This window comes from Pteropus vampyrus, unplaced genomic scaffold (genome assembly GCF_000151845.1).
Source record: "Pteropus vampyrus isolate Shadow unplaced genomic scaffold, Pvam_2.0 Scaffold141, whole genome shotgun sequence".
Classification (NCBI taxonomy): domain Eukaryota; kingdom Metazoa; phylum Chordata; class Mammalia; order Chiroptera; family Pteropodidae; genus Pteropus; species Pteropus vampyrus.
Window position 1 is genome coordinate 3,302,323 of NW_011888922.1, and position 15,568 is coordinate 3,317,890.

The following is a 15,568-nucleotide window of genomic DNA, read 5'->3' on the forward strand; positions in this document are numbered from 1 at the left end:
CACAACATAAACACATAGTACCTGTATGATCTGATTAAAGTACTTCATCTCTCTGAATATGTATTCATCCAATAAAAACTTACTGAGAAAATACTTTATGCTAGATTCTGAGGAAACTATTTTCTATCCATGAAACAATCTCTACATTCAGGAAGGTTAAAGAAGAAAATCAAATGATCACACAAATCTATTATGACAAACTGTAATAAATGCTATCTTTGTTTTAACAAGTAAAAGATCCTCTTCCTCTTCCAAACAATTTAGCACTAAAGCTACCAAGTAGTGCAAAGCAAAATGGATAACTAGGTGGCTAAAGAGAAGATTGGCCAAGCACAGGGTGTTGGAGACTGGCCTAGTATGGGAGTCAGAGTCCAAATATTATAAGAAGGGTGTCCACAATGGGGAGCGCAGGGGACAGCGTGTGTGTAAAGTTAGAGCCCACGTACGATAAAGAGGGGTTCTGTGAGTGTGAGCCACCTAACGCAGGGTCTCAAAGCCACCACTGTAAGGGTTAGCTAAGGTGGTATAAGAGTTCAAAATCGAAGAAGGGGACTTCTGCGTGGGAGGATGGCCTGGCACAAGTCTCTGAACCGTACAGGGTGAAACAAGCACTACGCAAAAAGGTGACACAGGGAGGGTGTCAGAACTCAGGTGAGGTAGTAGTCTGCAGAATGTTAGAGCCTGAGAGAAGTGAATAAGGTATCTGCATGGAGGTGAGGGGAACAGCAACAATAATGGCAAACTGGTTATATACTGGCAGACTGGTAAATAAGTATATGAAAGGTAATGGAAGCTAAGTTTTTCTCTATCAAAGAAGGGAAGGGAGAAAACTAGAATTAACAAGCAGTGTTTGATTAAAATCAGATATATCAGTATGAACCCACAGTTTTCAACATATAGAAATAAATATAGATGCAAATATGTGTGTATAAATGTAAATATGTGAGGGTATAAGTGTACATACAGGCACATGCACACAAACACAAACACAATGAGCATATCTAGCTAGCACCAAGATTCTGGTTTCTAATTATCACTTTCCACTAAAAGGAATCAGGGCTCCATGAAGAAATGGCTGATCCCAGGGCTGGAGTAGGAAAAGTACAAGATGACTTGACAAATATAAAAAAGTTATTTTCCCTCTTTTGTAATTTCTTTAAAAGAAAATTGACTGTTTAAGGCAAAAAAGAATAACAATGCAAGGTAGGGTTTATACGTATATAGAATTAAAATGTATATGCCACAGAGCAAGGATGAGAGAGAAAACAGAAGTGAACTAAGATTACAACACAATATGGGAAGTGGTATATTACTCGAAGAAAAACTGTTATAAGTTAAAAATGTATATTGTAAGCTCTAGGGCTGAGTTCTTAATCAAGGGCATTTCTCCCCACCCTCCCTCTCCCCATATTTGGCAATCACTACCAACACTTTTTTATTGTTATGACAAGGAGTATGCTACTAGGTCAAGAATGCTGATCATTATATAATGCAAAAGTCAGTCCCTCACAACAAAGAATTATCTGTTCGAAAATGTCGGTTGAGAATCCTACTCTAGAGTAACTATTTTTTTAAAAAAAGCATAGTTAATAAACCAATGAGCCAATGGAAGAGATAAAATGGAATCTTTAAAAATAAAAAGATCAATAAATCCAAAAGACAATAAGACAGAAATGAAAACAAAGAACAGAAAGGACAAATAAAAATGTGGTAAACTTATATTCAATCATATTGACAATTACATTTAACGCAAATAGACTAAACACTTTGATTAAAAGGTAGAGATGGTCAGATTGGATAAAAAAGCAAGACCTAACTATACAATGTTCATAAAAAATGCATTTTAAATACAAAGGTACAGATGGGTTAAAACTAATGCAAAAAGACATATTATGCAAACACTAATAAGAAAGTTGGAGTAGCTAAATTAATATCAGAAAAGGGAGGCATCAAAATAAGGAGAATCACCAGAGGAAAAAAACATTTCATAATAAAAAGGAGGTAAGGGAGCTATAGAGGAAAAGTTGGAAGCTAGTAGAGGTTGGTTCATGAGGTTTAAGAAAAGAAGCCCTCTCCACAACATAAAAGTGCAAGGTGAAGCAAGTGCTGATGTAGAAGCTATAGGAAGTTAGTCAGAAGATCTAGCTAAGATAATTAATGAAGGTGGCTATTCTAAAAAACAGTTTTTCAATGTAGACAAAACAGCCTTATATTGGAAGATGCTATCTAGGCCTTTCATAGCTAGAGAGAAGTTAATGCCTGGCTTCAAAACTTCAAAGGACAGGCTGACCATCTTGTTAGGGGCTAATGCAGCTGGTGTCTTTAAGTTGAAGCCATTGCTCATTTTCCATTCTGAAAATCTTAGGGCCTTTAAGAACTATGCTAAATCTACTCTGCCTGTGCTCTGTAAACAGAACAACAAAGCCTAGATGACAGCATATCTGTTTACGACATGCTTTACTGACTATTTTAAGCCCACTGTTGAAACCTAGTGCTCAGAAAAAGATTCCTTGCAAAATATTATTGCTCATTGACAATGCACCTACTCACCCAAGAGTTTTGATGGAGATATGAGATGAATGTTTTTTTCCATGCTAGCTAACATAACGACCATTCTGTAGCCAATGGATCAAGGCATAATTGCAACTTTAATGTCTTATTATTTCAGAAATACATTTTGTAAGGCTATAGCTGCCATAGATTCCTCTAATGATTCCAAGCAAAGTAAACTGAAAACCTCTGGAAAGCACCATTCTAGATGCCATTAAGAACATTCATGATTCATGGAAAGAGTCAAAATATCAACATTAATAATTTTGGAAGAAGTATATTCCAACTCTCACAGATAACTTTGAGGAGTTCCAGACTTCAGTAGAGGAAGTAACTGCAAATGTGGTAAAAACAGCAAGAGAACTAGAATTAGAAGTAAAGCCTGAAGATGTGACTGAATTGCTACAATCTCATGATAAAACTTTGATAGGAGTTGCTTCTGATAGATGAACAAAGAAAGTAGTTTCCTGAGATGAAATCTACTCCCAGTGAATATACTGTGAAGATTGTTGAAATGACAACAAAGAACTTAGACTATTACATAAACTTAGTTGATAAAGCAACATCAGGGTTTGAGAGGACTGACTCCAGTTATGACAGAAATTCTAGTGTGAGTAAAATGCTATCAAATAAGCATTGCATGCTACAGAGAAAGCATTCGTGAAAGGAAGAGTCAATAAATATGGCAAACTTCATTGTTGTTATTTTAAGAACCTGCCACAGCCACCCAGCCTTCTTCTACTATCACCACTCTGATCAATCAGCAATCATCAAGATCAAGGTAAGACCCTCCACCAGCAAAAAGATTATGACTTGCTGAAGGCTCAGGTGATGGTTAGCATTTTTTAATTAAGATACATATATTGTTTTTTAGACAAAAATCTATCACACACTTAATAGACTACAGTATCGTGTAAACATAACTTTTATATGCACTGGGAAGCAAACAATCTATGTGACTTGCTTTATTGTGATATCTGATTTATTACAGTGGTCATGAACTGAACCTGCCATATCTCTTGAGGTATGCTTGTGTTGGGTAAATAATTTATGAAGTCCACAAAAGAATATGAGGGGAAGAATGAGATGAAAGAAAATTTCTCTCACCAAGGTAAGAGAAAAGACAATGGCAACAGAATTTCTCAGAGCAACGGGTAGAATAAAAAATAGAAAGGTCACAGTAATCAAACCAAGTAACAAATAATAGCCTATTCTTTGGTCAATGAGGAATAAGAAGAATCAGACGACATAAGAAATAACAGGAAAAGCTACTTATAGCTTCTAGTCTGATAAATATGTAATCTAGAGGGGGAGGAATCAAATATGAAGAAGCGGTCCTCTAAAATTAACTATTTTCTTCTACTCACACAAGCACATTTCCATTATCACCTTTTTCTGTATTTCCAGAACCACACTTATAACCACCAAATTAAACATTATCCTTTCCAATCAAGAAATACAAATTAATAAAAAAAGGTCACAGGGATGTACAGCATAAGGAATATAGCCAATATTACTGCAATATTATTAAAATTTCTAAATTTTAAATTGAGCGCTGTTCTGAGTAGTGTGATGAAATCTCACACCTCCTCACTCTGTTCTGCCTGGGGAAGTAAATCACCCCTTTGTGCAGCATATCCACACTGTACATACTACCCCCATTAGTCAATTAGTAGCTGTCTCGGTTATCTGTACTACTGCTGCAGTTTCATGGTGTTTGTGTTCAAGTAACTCTTACAGTAGCCTAACACTATATCATAATATCTCATCATTCATCTCACTGCATCTCATCACATAGGCATTGTATCATCATCTCACATTGTCACAAGGATGAGTACAGTACAAGATTTTGAGAGAGACCATATTCAGATAACTTTTATTGCAGTATATTGTTATAATTGTCTTACTTTATTAGCAGTTATTATTGTTACTCTTACTATGCCTAATTTATAAATTAAACTTTATCACAGGTATTACTTATAGGAAAAAAACATAGTTTATATACAGTTCGGTACTATCCATGGTTTCAAACATCCACTGGTCTTGGAACGTATCCTTCTAGAATAATGGAGAACTATTGTAATATGTTACTTTTTATCTAAGGAAAAGGGGACATATAATATATACATATTTGCTTATAAGTTAGAAAATGGAAGGATAAATAAAAAACTAATTGAAGGAAAAAAAGGTTACCTATCAGAGAAGGACAAAACAGTGTAAGAATTGTAGATCAAAGGTAGACTTCTCAGAATATACCTTGTTTGTAGATCTGACTTAGGAACTACATAAATATTTTACAGATAAAATTAAGTCTAAATTTTTAAAATTACAATTCGTAAAAACAAAATGAAACGAATTAACCTAATTGTAATTAGAGCTTAACCACAAAGAAAAAAGTTATTTCAAGTGACTTTATAGTACAGTAATTCAAATACATATCCTTAATAAGAATACACTAAGAGACAAAAGAACTAAAATAAAATCTTAAATTCTGCTCAGTAATCATATTGTCGGTTACCATGACTGATTTCTTCAACAAATAAACTGCAAAGAAATGGGGAAAAAAAAAAAGGGAAGAGACCTATAAGTTAAAAAAGATATAACCATATCACTGCAATGGATCCTAATTCAAAAAAATTTTTTATGACATGATCAAAGAAATTTACATCCTAACTGGGTATTTTATTATATCAAATTATTGTTAAAAATTCTAGGTGTGATAGTGGTATTGTGAGTTGTGATTTTTTTTAGATGTACATGCTAAAGTATGTATAGCTGAAATTATATGATATCCTAAAACCATTCAAGATCAGGTATGTGTGGAGGGAAATAGCAGTTACAGATAAAACAAGACTGACCATGTGTTGCTCACTCTGAAGCTGAGTAATGGGCACATGAGGGTTCATTTTACTATTCTCTCTACTTATGCATGTTTAGAATTTTCCATAATAAAAATTTTTGTAATTATGTTTTTCTCTAGATAACCAACTCAGAACACCTTCTAATCGGTAGAATTTTAAGAATTCCCATATTCCAAATATTAAAGAGTCCCTTTACCCTCCCACAGCATGAGCCAACCATACACAATCTCCCTACTCACTACCTTTGGAACTATCTCTACGCTTATAAACATGGAGTTGCATACCCAACAAGTTACTGCTACTAAATCCCTTCCCCATCTATCACCAGCAGCCCCTACAAGAATAACCACAGACAGGGACACCAGCTCAAAACAGCCTTTCTTCAGTCCCCAACAGAAGCAGACACTGAATGTACTCGTCCTCCAGGTACCCATACAAGAGCTACTGAAGCCTTGCAGTCAGAATTACAACTACAGTCTATATATTTATTACCACTTCCAACTAACATTTAGCTTCTAAAAAAAAAAAAAGTCTTAATTTCTTAGCACTAATAATATCTAAATTAAATAACTCAAGCAGAAACTCAAAATAATCATAGTTTCCTTGAGTACCTACATCCAGATACTTTTACATTTCTCATGCTCTATTGAATTCCAGTGAATTTATGAGAAATCTCTGAGATATCCAGCTTCTTTATAACTACTTAAGGCTCAAAGAGATACAGGATGCTAAGAAGCAAAAGAGAAAATAGATAAGTCATAAGTTCCCCAAATATTCAGAGGGTACCTGGAAAAAATTAAAAATGGGAAACAGAATCATGGAATATTCAGTTTGCCTAAAGGTATTTCCATAGTAACCAAGAGAAATACCCCTCTTATCTCAAATACTCCTTGGAAGAACAGTAATCTTTCTAATCCAGTAAAACTTTAGCAAACTTTGTGACAAGTACTGGGAGGGAAAAACAACTGTCAATAGATGATAGTTCAGATACAGGGACCAGTCAGCTGAGGAGACACATGGCCTTTCTTTCTTTCACCTTCAAATTCTGAAATAAAGAATCTGAATCATGCTTACATCCAACATTTTAAACAGACTCTCTGTATAAAAATTATTTCTATTTTTAATACTACTATAGTTTAATACTGTGCAAATAGAAAAGTTGGAATGGTTTTAGAAAATTATGGTAACAAAAAATTTTTTCAAACCTGCTATTACCTGTTATTGATTGAAATATTAAATTGGTATTAGAGCCAGAAAATAATAACAGATGCTCACATTCTACCATTACCACTGTAGAGAAAGAATACTGACTACATCATATCTATGTAATCTCTTCCTTGCTAACACAGTTATACAGAACACACTAAACATGACTACAGCAATTATGAAAAACAGTTTTCCTAGTCAAGTGCTTGCATTCACTATCAATTCATAAATTAGGATATTGTCAAGTTCCAGTCTATTTCAAGCTATATACTGTTCAAGTAAAATTCAATGAAAACTAATACTAAATACTGTTCTATATTGATTCTATGCTCCCTTTGATAGACTACAACCTTGAGTATGAATTCTACATAATAAATACTTCCCTCTGATCCCCAACACTGCAAAAATAAAATTTTTGACATAAGGGAAGAACACAAAGATACAGAAGAGAGCTAAAGTGATTTAAACTAACAGGAAACTAAAGTTTCCACATTTCCTTTCCTCTGCTAAAAGGAAGCAATTGTTCAGTTCAGCTTCAGTTTCTCTCAATACCTTCCATCATCTACCTATACAGAAAAATTTACAAGACTGAAGAAAAGGCAAATGGCATGTCTTTGAAATCATCTTCTTCCTTCTACTTATCAATAGGTAACTTACTTTGAAAAGAGCTTGTGTACCTGATGTCTCTTCTGAAGAACCTACAGTAAAATAATTTCAAGTTCCTCATTTAAAAATTCTACTATATAAAAGCTATTTGTATATGCCTTTGATATCTGTTGTGACAAGATTTACTCTACATTTTGTGAACCATTAATGGCCTAGATCAGGGGTCCCTAAGCCCCAGGCCAATAGTGGCCTGTTAGGAACCCAGCCACACAGCAGGTGAGCAGCAGGTGAGCAGCAGGTGAGTAGTAAAGCTTCATCTGTATTTGCAGCCGCTCCCCAGCATTAGCATCACCGCCTCAGCTCCACCTCAGATCATCAGGCATTAGATTCTCAAAAGAGCATGAACCCTGTGGTGAACTGCCATGTGAGGGATCTAGGTTGCATGCTCCTTATGAGAACCTAATACCTGATAATTTGAGGTGGAGCTGAGGCAGTGATGCTACAGCTGGGGAGCAGCTGTGAATACAGATTAACATTAGCAGAGAGGTCTGACTGCACAGAGACCATAATAAATCAAAGACACACATCAAAACCCTATTAGTGAGTGGCAAGTGACAATTAAGCCGCATCTGGCGGCAAACTTTACAGTGGCAAGTGAGTTGATGTACTTCAATTGTACAGGTGCATCTGGTGGCAGGCTTTAAATTAGAACCCAACAATTAATTTTAGTCTGCGCATGGCCCACTCATTATTTTATTTACCACTCCCGTCTGCGCCTCTTTACTGCACTGCTCAACTGTCTCAGTCCCAGTTTTGCTAAGCTCACAAGCTACTCCTAGCCAAAACAAGTAAAAAACAAACACCGCTGGAGAGCTTCTTTGAAAAGGGGGGAAAGACCCAATGATGAGACAAGCAGAAGACTCTATGACTGCCAACAAAAAGAAAGCTGTGTTGAAAAGAAAATATCAAGAATCCTACTTCAATTACGAGTTCATTGCAACAGGTGATTTACATTCTCCAAGCCCACTTTGTACAAAACATGGCAACCGACTAGCCAACGAAGCCATGACAGCTTCATAACTGCTTTGCCGCATGGAGACCAAGCACCCAGCATTATAAAACACAAGCCTTTGGAGTTTTTCAAAAGAAAAAAGCGTAAACACAAAGAACAGAAGCAATCATTGAAGGCCACCACTTCATCAAATATGTCTGCACTGAGAGCACCATTCTTAGTGGCTAACTGCATTTCTAGAGCTAAGAAGCCCTTTACTATTCTATTGGTGAAGAGTTGATCCTGCCTGTTGCTAAGGACATTTGTCGTAAACTTTTAGGAGAGGCTGTGTTCCTCTTCTGGCTAGCACCATAACTAGTCGAACTGATAATATAGCAGAGGATATTTAGGAACAATTGTTAGGATTAAGTCACCATGGTACAAAATCTAGCTTGATGAGTCTACCAGTGTTGACAACAAGGCAATAATGCTTATTTTTGTGCAATGTATTTTTCAGGAGGATGTGTATAAAGACATGTTAATGTGCACTTTTGTTGTAAACCAATACCAAAGCTACAGAACTATTCAAGTGTTTGAAGGATTACATATCAGGAAAACTGAATCGGTCATTTTGTGTCAGTATATGCACCGACGGAGCAGCTGCCCTGACTAACTGGCATCTTTCTGGTTTCACTACTCGGGTCAAAGAGGTTGCTTCTGAGTCTACGCACTATGTCATCCATAGAGAAATGCTGACTAGCCAAAAAATGTCACCTGAACTTAACAACATTTTGCAAGATGTAATTAAAATTATCGACTACATTGAAGTACACAACCTTAACTCATGTCTGTTCACACAGTTCTGTGAGGAGATCGACACAGAGCACACACATCTTTTCATACACAGAAGTGAGATGGCTTTCTTAAGGGAGATCACTGGCCAGAGTTTCCGAGTTACAATAGCTGCTCCAGAGATTTCTTTTAGAAAAACAGTTACCATTGGCAGCACATTTCAGTGACACAGAATGGGTCATAAAACTTGCTTAGTTATGTGACAGTCAACCTGCCTGACCAACTCAATCCGTCACTTCAGGGGAGAATGATGACTGTGTTCAAGTCAGCAGATAAAGTGGCTACATTCAAAGCCAAAATGAATTATGGGGGTGATGAGTGAACATTTTTGATGTTTTAAACATTAGCAGAGATTCTGAAAGAGACTAAGCCAGGGCCTTCTTTCTCTCAGCTGGTGCGTGATCACCTATCTCAGCTTTCAAAAGAGTTTGAGCATCACTTCTCAACCTCAAAAGACTCCCCAAACTGGGAATGGACCTGACACTCATTTGTGAATAAACCAGGTGAATTGACTTTGTCCGTGCTAGAAGAAGATCAACTGCTTGAGATCACAAATGACAGTGGCCTTAAAAAACAACTTCGAATCTTCGTAAATTCTGGATTAAAGTCAAGGCGGAATATTTTGAGATTGCCACAGAAGCACTGAAAAGCCTGCTTCCATTTCCAACATCCTATCTTTGTGAAGCAGGGTTTTCTGCAGTGATGGCAACCAAAACAAGATTATGGAATAGTCTGGACATAAGAGACACACTGTTTCCCCTCTAGATGGGACCGTGTAGTTACAGGAAAACAAGCTCAGGGCTCCCACTGATTCTGCATTATGGTGAGTTTATAATTATTTCATTATACATTACAATTTAATGATAGAAATAAAGTGCACAATAAATATAATATGCTTGAATCATCCCAAAACCACGCCCACCACCACCCCCACAATCCGTGGAAAAATTGTCTTCCACAAAACTGGTCCTTGGTGCCAAAATGGTTGGAGACCATTGGCCTAGATAACTAGGTATTATGCACTAAAAAAAAATCTTGGAGTAAGTGTATTAACATAAGAAAGCTGCATAACCCACTATCTTGACATTCTCAAATTAAGGGAGAGAGAGTGGTAATCTCTGATGAAACAGGAGAGACTTTCACGCCCAAAGCAGAAAAACACACCCACAGTTTTCTTCAAAATTCTCATATACCACAGGGACAGAATTACATGGTAAATTGCCACTTACCTTGTGCTACTGTTGACATGACCACAGATGGTGTGGAAGATACCACAGCTGTTACTGCAACTGTATTAGGAATAGGTGATGGTGTAGAACTGCTGCTGCCACTGCTGCTACTACTGACCAGAGAGGACTGTGAAGCAGTTATAACCACTGGTGGCTTCTGTGTTGTGGAAGCAATTACTGATGTTGGTACAAGCTTAGTGACTGCTGCATAGTTATGGGATTTGGAGAGAATGTTGGGCACGAAGGTTGAACTTGGTGATGTGGTCACTATAATAACCTGAGAAAGGAAAAATAAGTTATTTTCACATACCTACTATACTACTAATATATATACTCACAGTTAGTTATATACAATTCAAAAATAGCTTATGAAACATGAAGAAACAATTCAACAAAGAAAAATATAAAATTAAAAATAAAAGAAAAAATTTTTACCAACCAAATATTTAAAAAGATAACATTCAATGCTGTGCAAGATATAGCAAAGTAAGCATGTCAATATAGTGCGTATGGAATATAAATTGGCATAATCTTTCTTGAAAGTAATTTAGATAGTCATTCATTTATAAATATTTGTTGAGCATCTACTATGTGCCAGGCATGGTTCTAGATGCTGGGGATAGGGGAATAAACAAAACAGACAGTTTGTACTTTCATGGAACTATATTCTAGTATGGGAAGAGAAACAATAAACAAATGAAAAAGTAAATATATGTCATGTTGGAAGAGACAATAAAGCAGGGTAGGAAATAAAAAATAGGAGTGGCTTTATGATTTTTTTATAAAGTATTCAATGAAGATCTCTCTGATAAGGTGACATATGAGCAGAAACTATAAGCAAGCAACCAAGGGGTATGAATCATGTTGCTACCCAGAGGAAGAGCATCCAATGGCATAGAGAGCAGTAAATACAAGGGCCCTGAGGCAGAAGCAAGTTTGAGATGTTCAAGAAACCTCAAGGACATAATGAGGAACTTAAAGTATAAAGGAGAGAGTAGTAGGAGACAGACTCAGAGAAGTAATATAGGACTAGATGATGTAAAATCATGTTGATAGTATATACCCTTGATATGATATGATGAAAATGGCACTTTACCTTCGTGGTCTTCCTTCTGAAAATCCACAACCCTAGTCTAACCATGAGAAAAATATTAGACAAATTCCAATAGTGGAGCATCCTACAAAATACTTGACCAGTACTCCTCAAAACTGTCAATATCAACAAAAACAAGGAAAGTCTGAGAAACTTTCGTAGCCAAGAGGAATCTAAGAAGACATGACAAGTATATGTAATGTGGTATCCTAAAACAGAAAATGACAGTAAGTTAAGAACTAAAGAAATCTGAATAAACCATGGACTTAATATCAATGCATCAATACTGGTTCATTAATTATAACAAATGTACCACACTAATATAAAATATTAAGAACAATGGAAACTTAATGCAAGGTATATGAGAACTTTCTACTATCTTCTCAAGTTTTCTCTAAAACTGTTCAGAAAACATTTTTTTAAAAAACATTTATCTGCTAGGTTAAAAAGTAAAGTAGGGCAGAGACAGTAGAACAGGGAGACAAATTAGGAGGCTCCCGCAATAAAGTAGAGATGATGGTGATCAAAGTGTTCATAGTAGAAGTGGTAAAAAGTGAACAGATTCTGAATATATTTAAAGATAAAACCAACAAGATTTGCTGATAGGTTGATACAAGAATAGAGGGGGAAAATGGTAAGAAAGAAACTTCAAGTTTAGAAAACTGTAAATGACATAGGGACAAAGCATTTCAGACAAAGAGAACAGGATGGAGCAAAGGTCTTAAGGTGAGAATTAGCTTGATGTACTTAAAAACAAAAAGCAAGACAGTATAGCAAAAGCATATAGGACAAAGAGAGGTTGGAAAAGTAAACAGAAGCCAGATCAAATTTTATGCCAGAGTAAAGAATTTAGATTTTATACTAAGTATAACGGGAAGCCATGGGATGACTTTAAGTACGGTGAGAAAATTTGATTTTTATTTCAAAAAATCATTCTAGCTGCTATGTGTGGTAAGACGCAAGAGACATAATGAAACTAGTAAAGAAGCTATTGCAGTAGACTAGGTGATGATAGAGGCTGCTTGGACTGGGGTGTCAGTACTGGAAATAAACAGAAGTGATCAGATTCAGATTATTTTGAGAGGTAGAGTCAATATCACTTGATGTATAGAAATGGCAGGGTTATGGAAAAGAATGAAGATTAGCTCCTAGAGCTAATATGCATTGGCTTATTTAAATCTCCCAACAATCCTGTGATGCAGATACTATTGTTATCCCTATTTTACAGTTGAGAACACAAAAAATCATTTACAAATCTATAGTACCACAGTTTTATTCTGGGTGAGTATAATGGTGGTATAGTGATACCCAAAACAGAGCAGTGTCAGTCTTCAGCCATGCCGCCCTGAACATACCCAGTCTCATCTTATCTCGGAAGCTAAGCAGGGTCAGGCCTAGTTAGTACTTGGATGGGAAACCACCTAGGAAAACCAGGTGTTGTAGGTGTTTAAAAAAAGGCAAAACAGAGCCGTGTCTTTTTCCTCTTTCACCAAAATTACTTGTATCCAGGACAGAAAATTGGTTTGAAAACACCAAAGAATTTAAGGAAGAATTTTTTTTTCACCTTTATATCAATCCTAAGGAAGGCCTGAAGTTAAATCAGTCAGTCAAAGTTTACTGAGTATGTCTTTACTCAGCACTTATATCATGAAGAAACTTTGACTATATTACTAATATATTTTCAGTGTTACAAAGAATTATAGGACGTAAGTACATGTCAGTTACTTTAAGGGGTTTGTTATTTATTTAAAGAGTCAAGAGAAATATGTCTTGACCAACAAACACCTATAAAGAGTTGACCAGCATACTTCTATATAGGCCTGATCAGCAAATACCTCTATAGCATTATTACAAAACCACCATCAGCCATCATATAAACTGAGAAAAACATGTAAAAAAAAAACCCAGAAGCTTAAGAGTCCAAAGAACCTAAGCTTAATCCTGCCTCTGCCATGACAAATGGCAGACCCCTGGACATGTTCACATCTCTGGGCTACAACTTTCAGCCATAAAATAGGGAGAATGATACCTACTTTGCAAATCATTACAAGGATTAAATGAGATAATGATGTGAAGCATCTAACATAGTGCTAGGCACATAGGAGGTGGTCAATATTTGGCAGTCAACAAATTAGTAGTTTAATATTACTATTTAATAAATGGTAAAAGGATAGCAGTAAAGGTGTTATAGGACAAATCAATCTGGAAATATACTTTATGTACTCTATTTTTATTTCATTAAAAAAATTTAGATACCTTTTTCCAAAATTCTGTATTACCCCTGAGAATCCAAAGAACTCATAGCTACTACCATGGCAATTAGGTTTCACATTTGCCAGTTACAAACTAATAGTAGTAGCTTTCCTGGAGCACAGTGTTTATAAGGACTCTGCAGCACAGATAAGGATTCACTAAGGCTTGGCAAGAAAGCATGACACAGTTAATTAGCAATGTTTGTCACAGGCAAGGGAAGGGGAAGCATTCACGCTTGTGTCAAAAATTTACAATTTCAGAACTAGAGTATGCATGTAGGCTCCTAACAATAAGACAACAAAATTTCAGCAAAATAAATCTAGAGTCTTTAAGAGCATTTTTTAGGTTATAGGAACAAATGATAAAACATATTTTGAGATTTCAGTCTTTAAATTGATTCCTAATCTGAAAAGAAATTATCCAATTTAGAGATCCACCTTGAAGAAAATTTACTTGCACTTTAAAGCTACTTATTACAACAGGGGAAATAAAGGGATTTTAAAACCAAGTGAATCAAACAGTGTTTATTCAGGCCATAATTCAAATTACTGACCTTCTAGCACTCACAAAAACTCCTTAAGAGTGCTGGGACTTGCACCCTAAGGATAAAATGAAAAATATCAATCAAGCACATGAAAGCATAAAGCTATATTCTGCTGGTTTATATAAGTGCTATACCAATGTTATACTTAAAATGAAGGCACCACATTAACACAGGTGGAAATTTGTCTACCTTGTAAATATATGACCTATTCGAATTTGAATCAAGTCCACAAATTCATAATTATAATGTAAAAGTCACTTTACCTAAAATAATTCCTAAGTTGACTTACATATAGGATTTGTGAGAAATCTAAGGTGAATGCAATAATGTCAACAGCCTAATAAGGCTTTCAAAAAAATCCAACTCCCCAGCAAAAGGAAAACAAAAAGTAAATAAAAATCCCAAAGAATATTAGCCCACACTCAGCTTGTTCAAGAAATAACAAAACTAATGGCACTGAGTATACATGAAGTAAAAGAGCACAGTTTTGCATCCAGAACACAGTAGATACTCAATAAATATTTGTGAAATGAATGTCATTTTTAATAGAATTTGTTTTAATGTTTATTTCCTATACACAGTAGGACAAATCTGAGGTTCTAAGCCTGAAATTTCATGGTATAGCTCCTATATGACTTTGAAGATATGCCTTCTTATAAGCATCACAAGGGTAACAACCTCAACTATCCTTTCTCAAGCGACAATTTAGAAGGAAAAAACAAAAATAAAGATACGGCAAAGTCAGTAAATTTTTTAAAAAGTTCACCAATTTCACTTACAGGTGAACCTCCATCAATTCCAAGTATTTTTATGTAGGTCTACCAAAGAAGACTGGAAAGTTAATAATGTTAGGTGACATTTACTGAGAACTCATCATATGGACTAAGCATTCTCCATGAATCATCTCATTTAATTTTCCTGATAACTCCAGGAAGTAAGTACTACCATTAACTTTGTTTTATAAGGAAACTGAGGCTCAAGAAAGGTGGTAGAGTCAGTACTAGAAAACATCTATTTATTTGATTCATTCAGTCAGTCAGTCAGTCAGGCAACAATTATTGAGTACCTAGTATATGCCAGACACTGCTCTAAGCACTAGAGAATACAGTGATGAATAAGACAAAGTCTCTACCCTTGACAACTTATACTCTATGGGAGATATAGGACATAAATAAATGTGTAATATAATGTCAACTAGTTATAATAAATAAAACAGAGTAAGGGAATAAGGCCATGAATGAAAGGTGGGTGCTCTTTTAACTATAAGTTTGCTACACTATTTCTCAAATACCAAATTAATAGAGTAGATGAGAAGAAGAAGAGAGAAGAATTACTAATAAAATAAGATCCAGCAAAAAAGGCCATAAAAACATGTTGACTTAA

General features: G+C 35.6%; 1 protein-coding gene and 1 pseudogene across 16 annotated transcripts in view; one reads left to right on the forward strand and one right to left on the reverse strand.

Moving 5' to 3' along the window:
• The window catches only part of EMSY (EMSY, BRCA2 interacting transcriptional repressor), an 80,630-nt gene that overhangs the window by 44,191 nt on the left and 20,871 nt on the right, over positions 1 to 15,568 (reverse strand). For all 16 annotated transcript variants that reach the window (XM_011368392.2, XM_011368390.2, XM_011368388.2 and 13 more), the window contains one exon: positions 10,296 to 10,572. In XM_011368392.2, coding sequence (XP_011366694.1) covers positions 10,296 to 10,572 — 277 coding nt within the window. The remainder of the gene's footprint in view (positions 1 to 10,295; positions 10,573 to 15,568) is intronic.
• LOC111744832 lies at positions 12,716 to 12,834 on the forward strand (annotated as a pseudogene).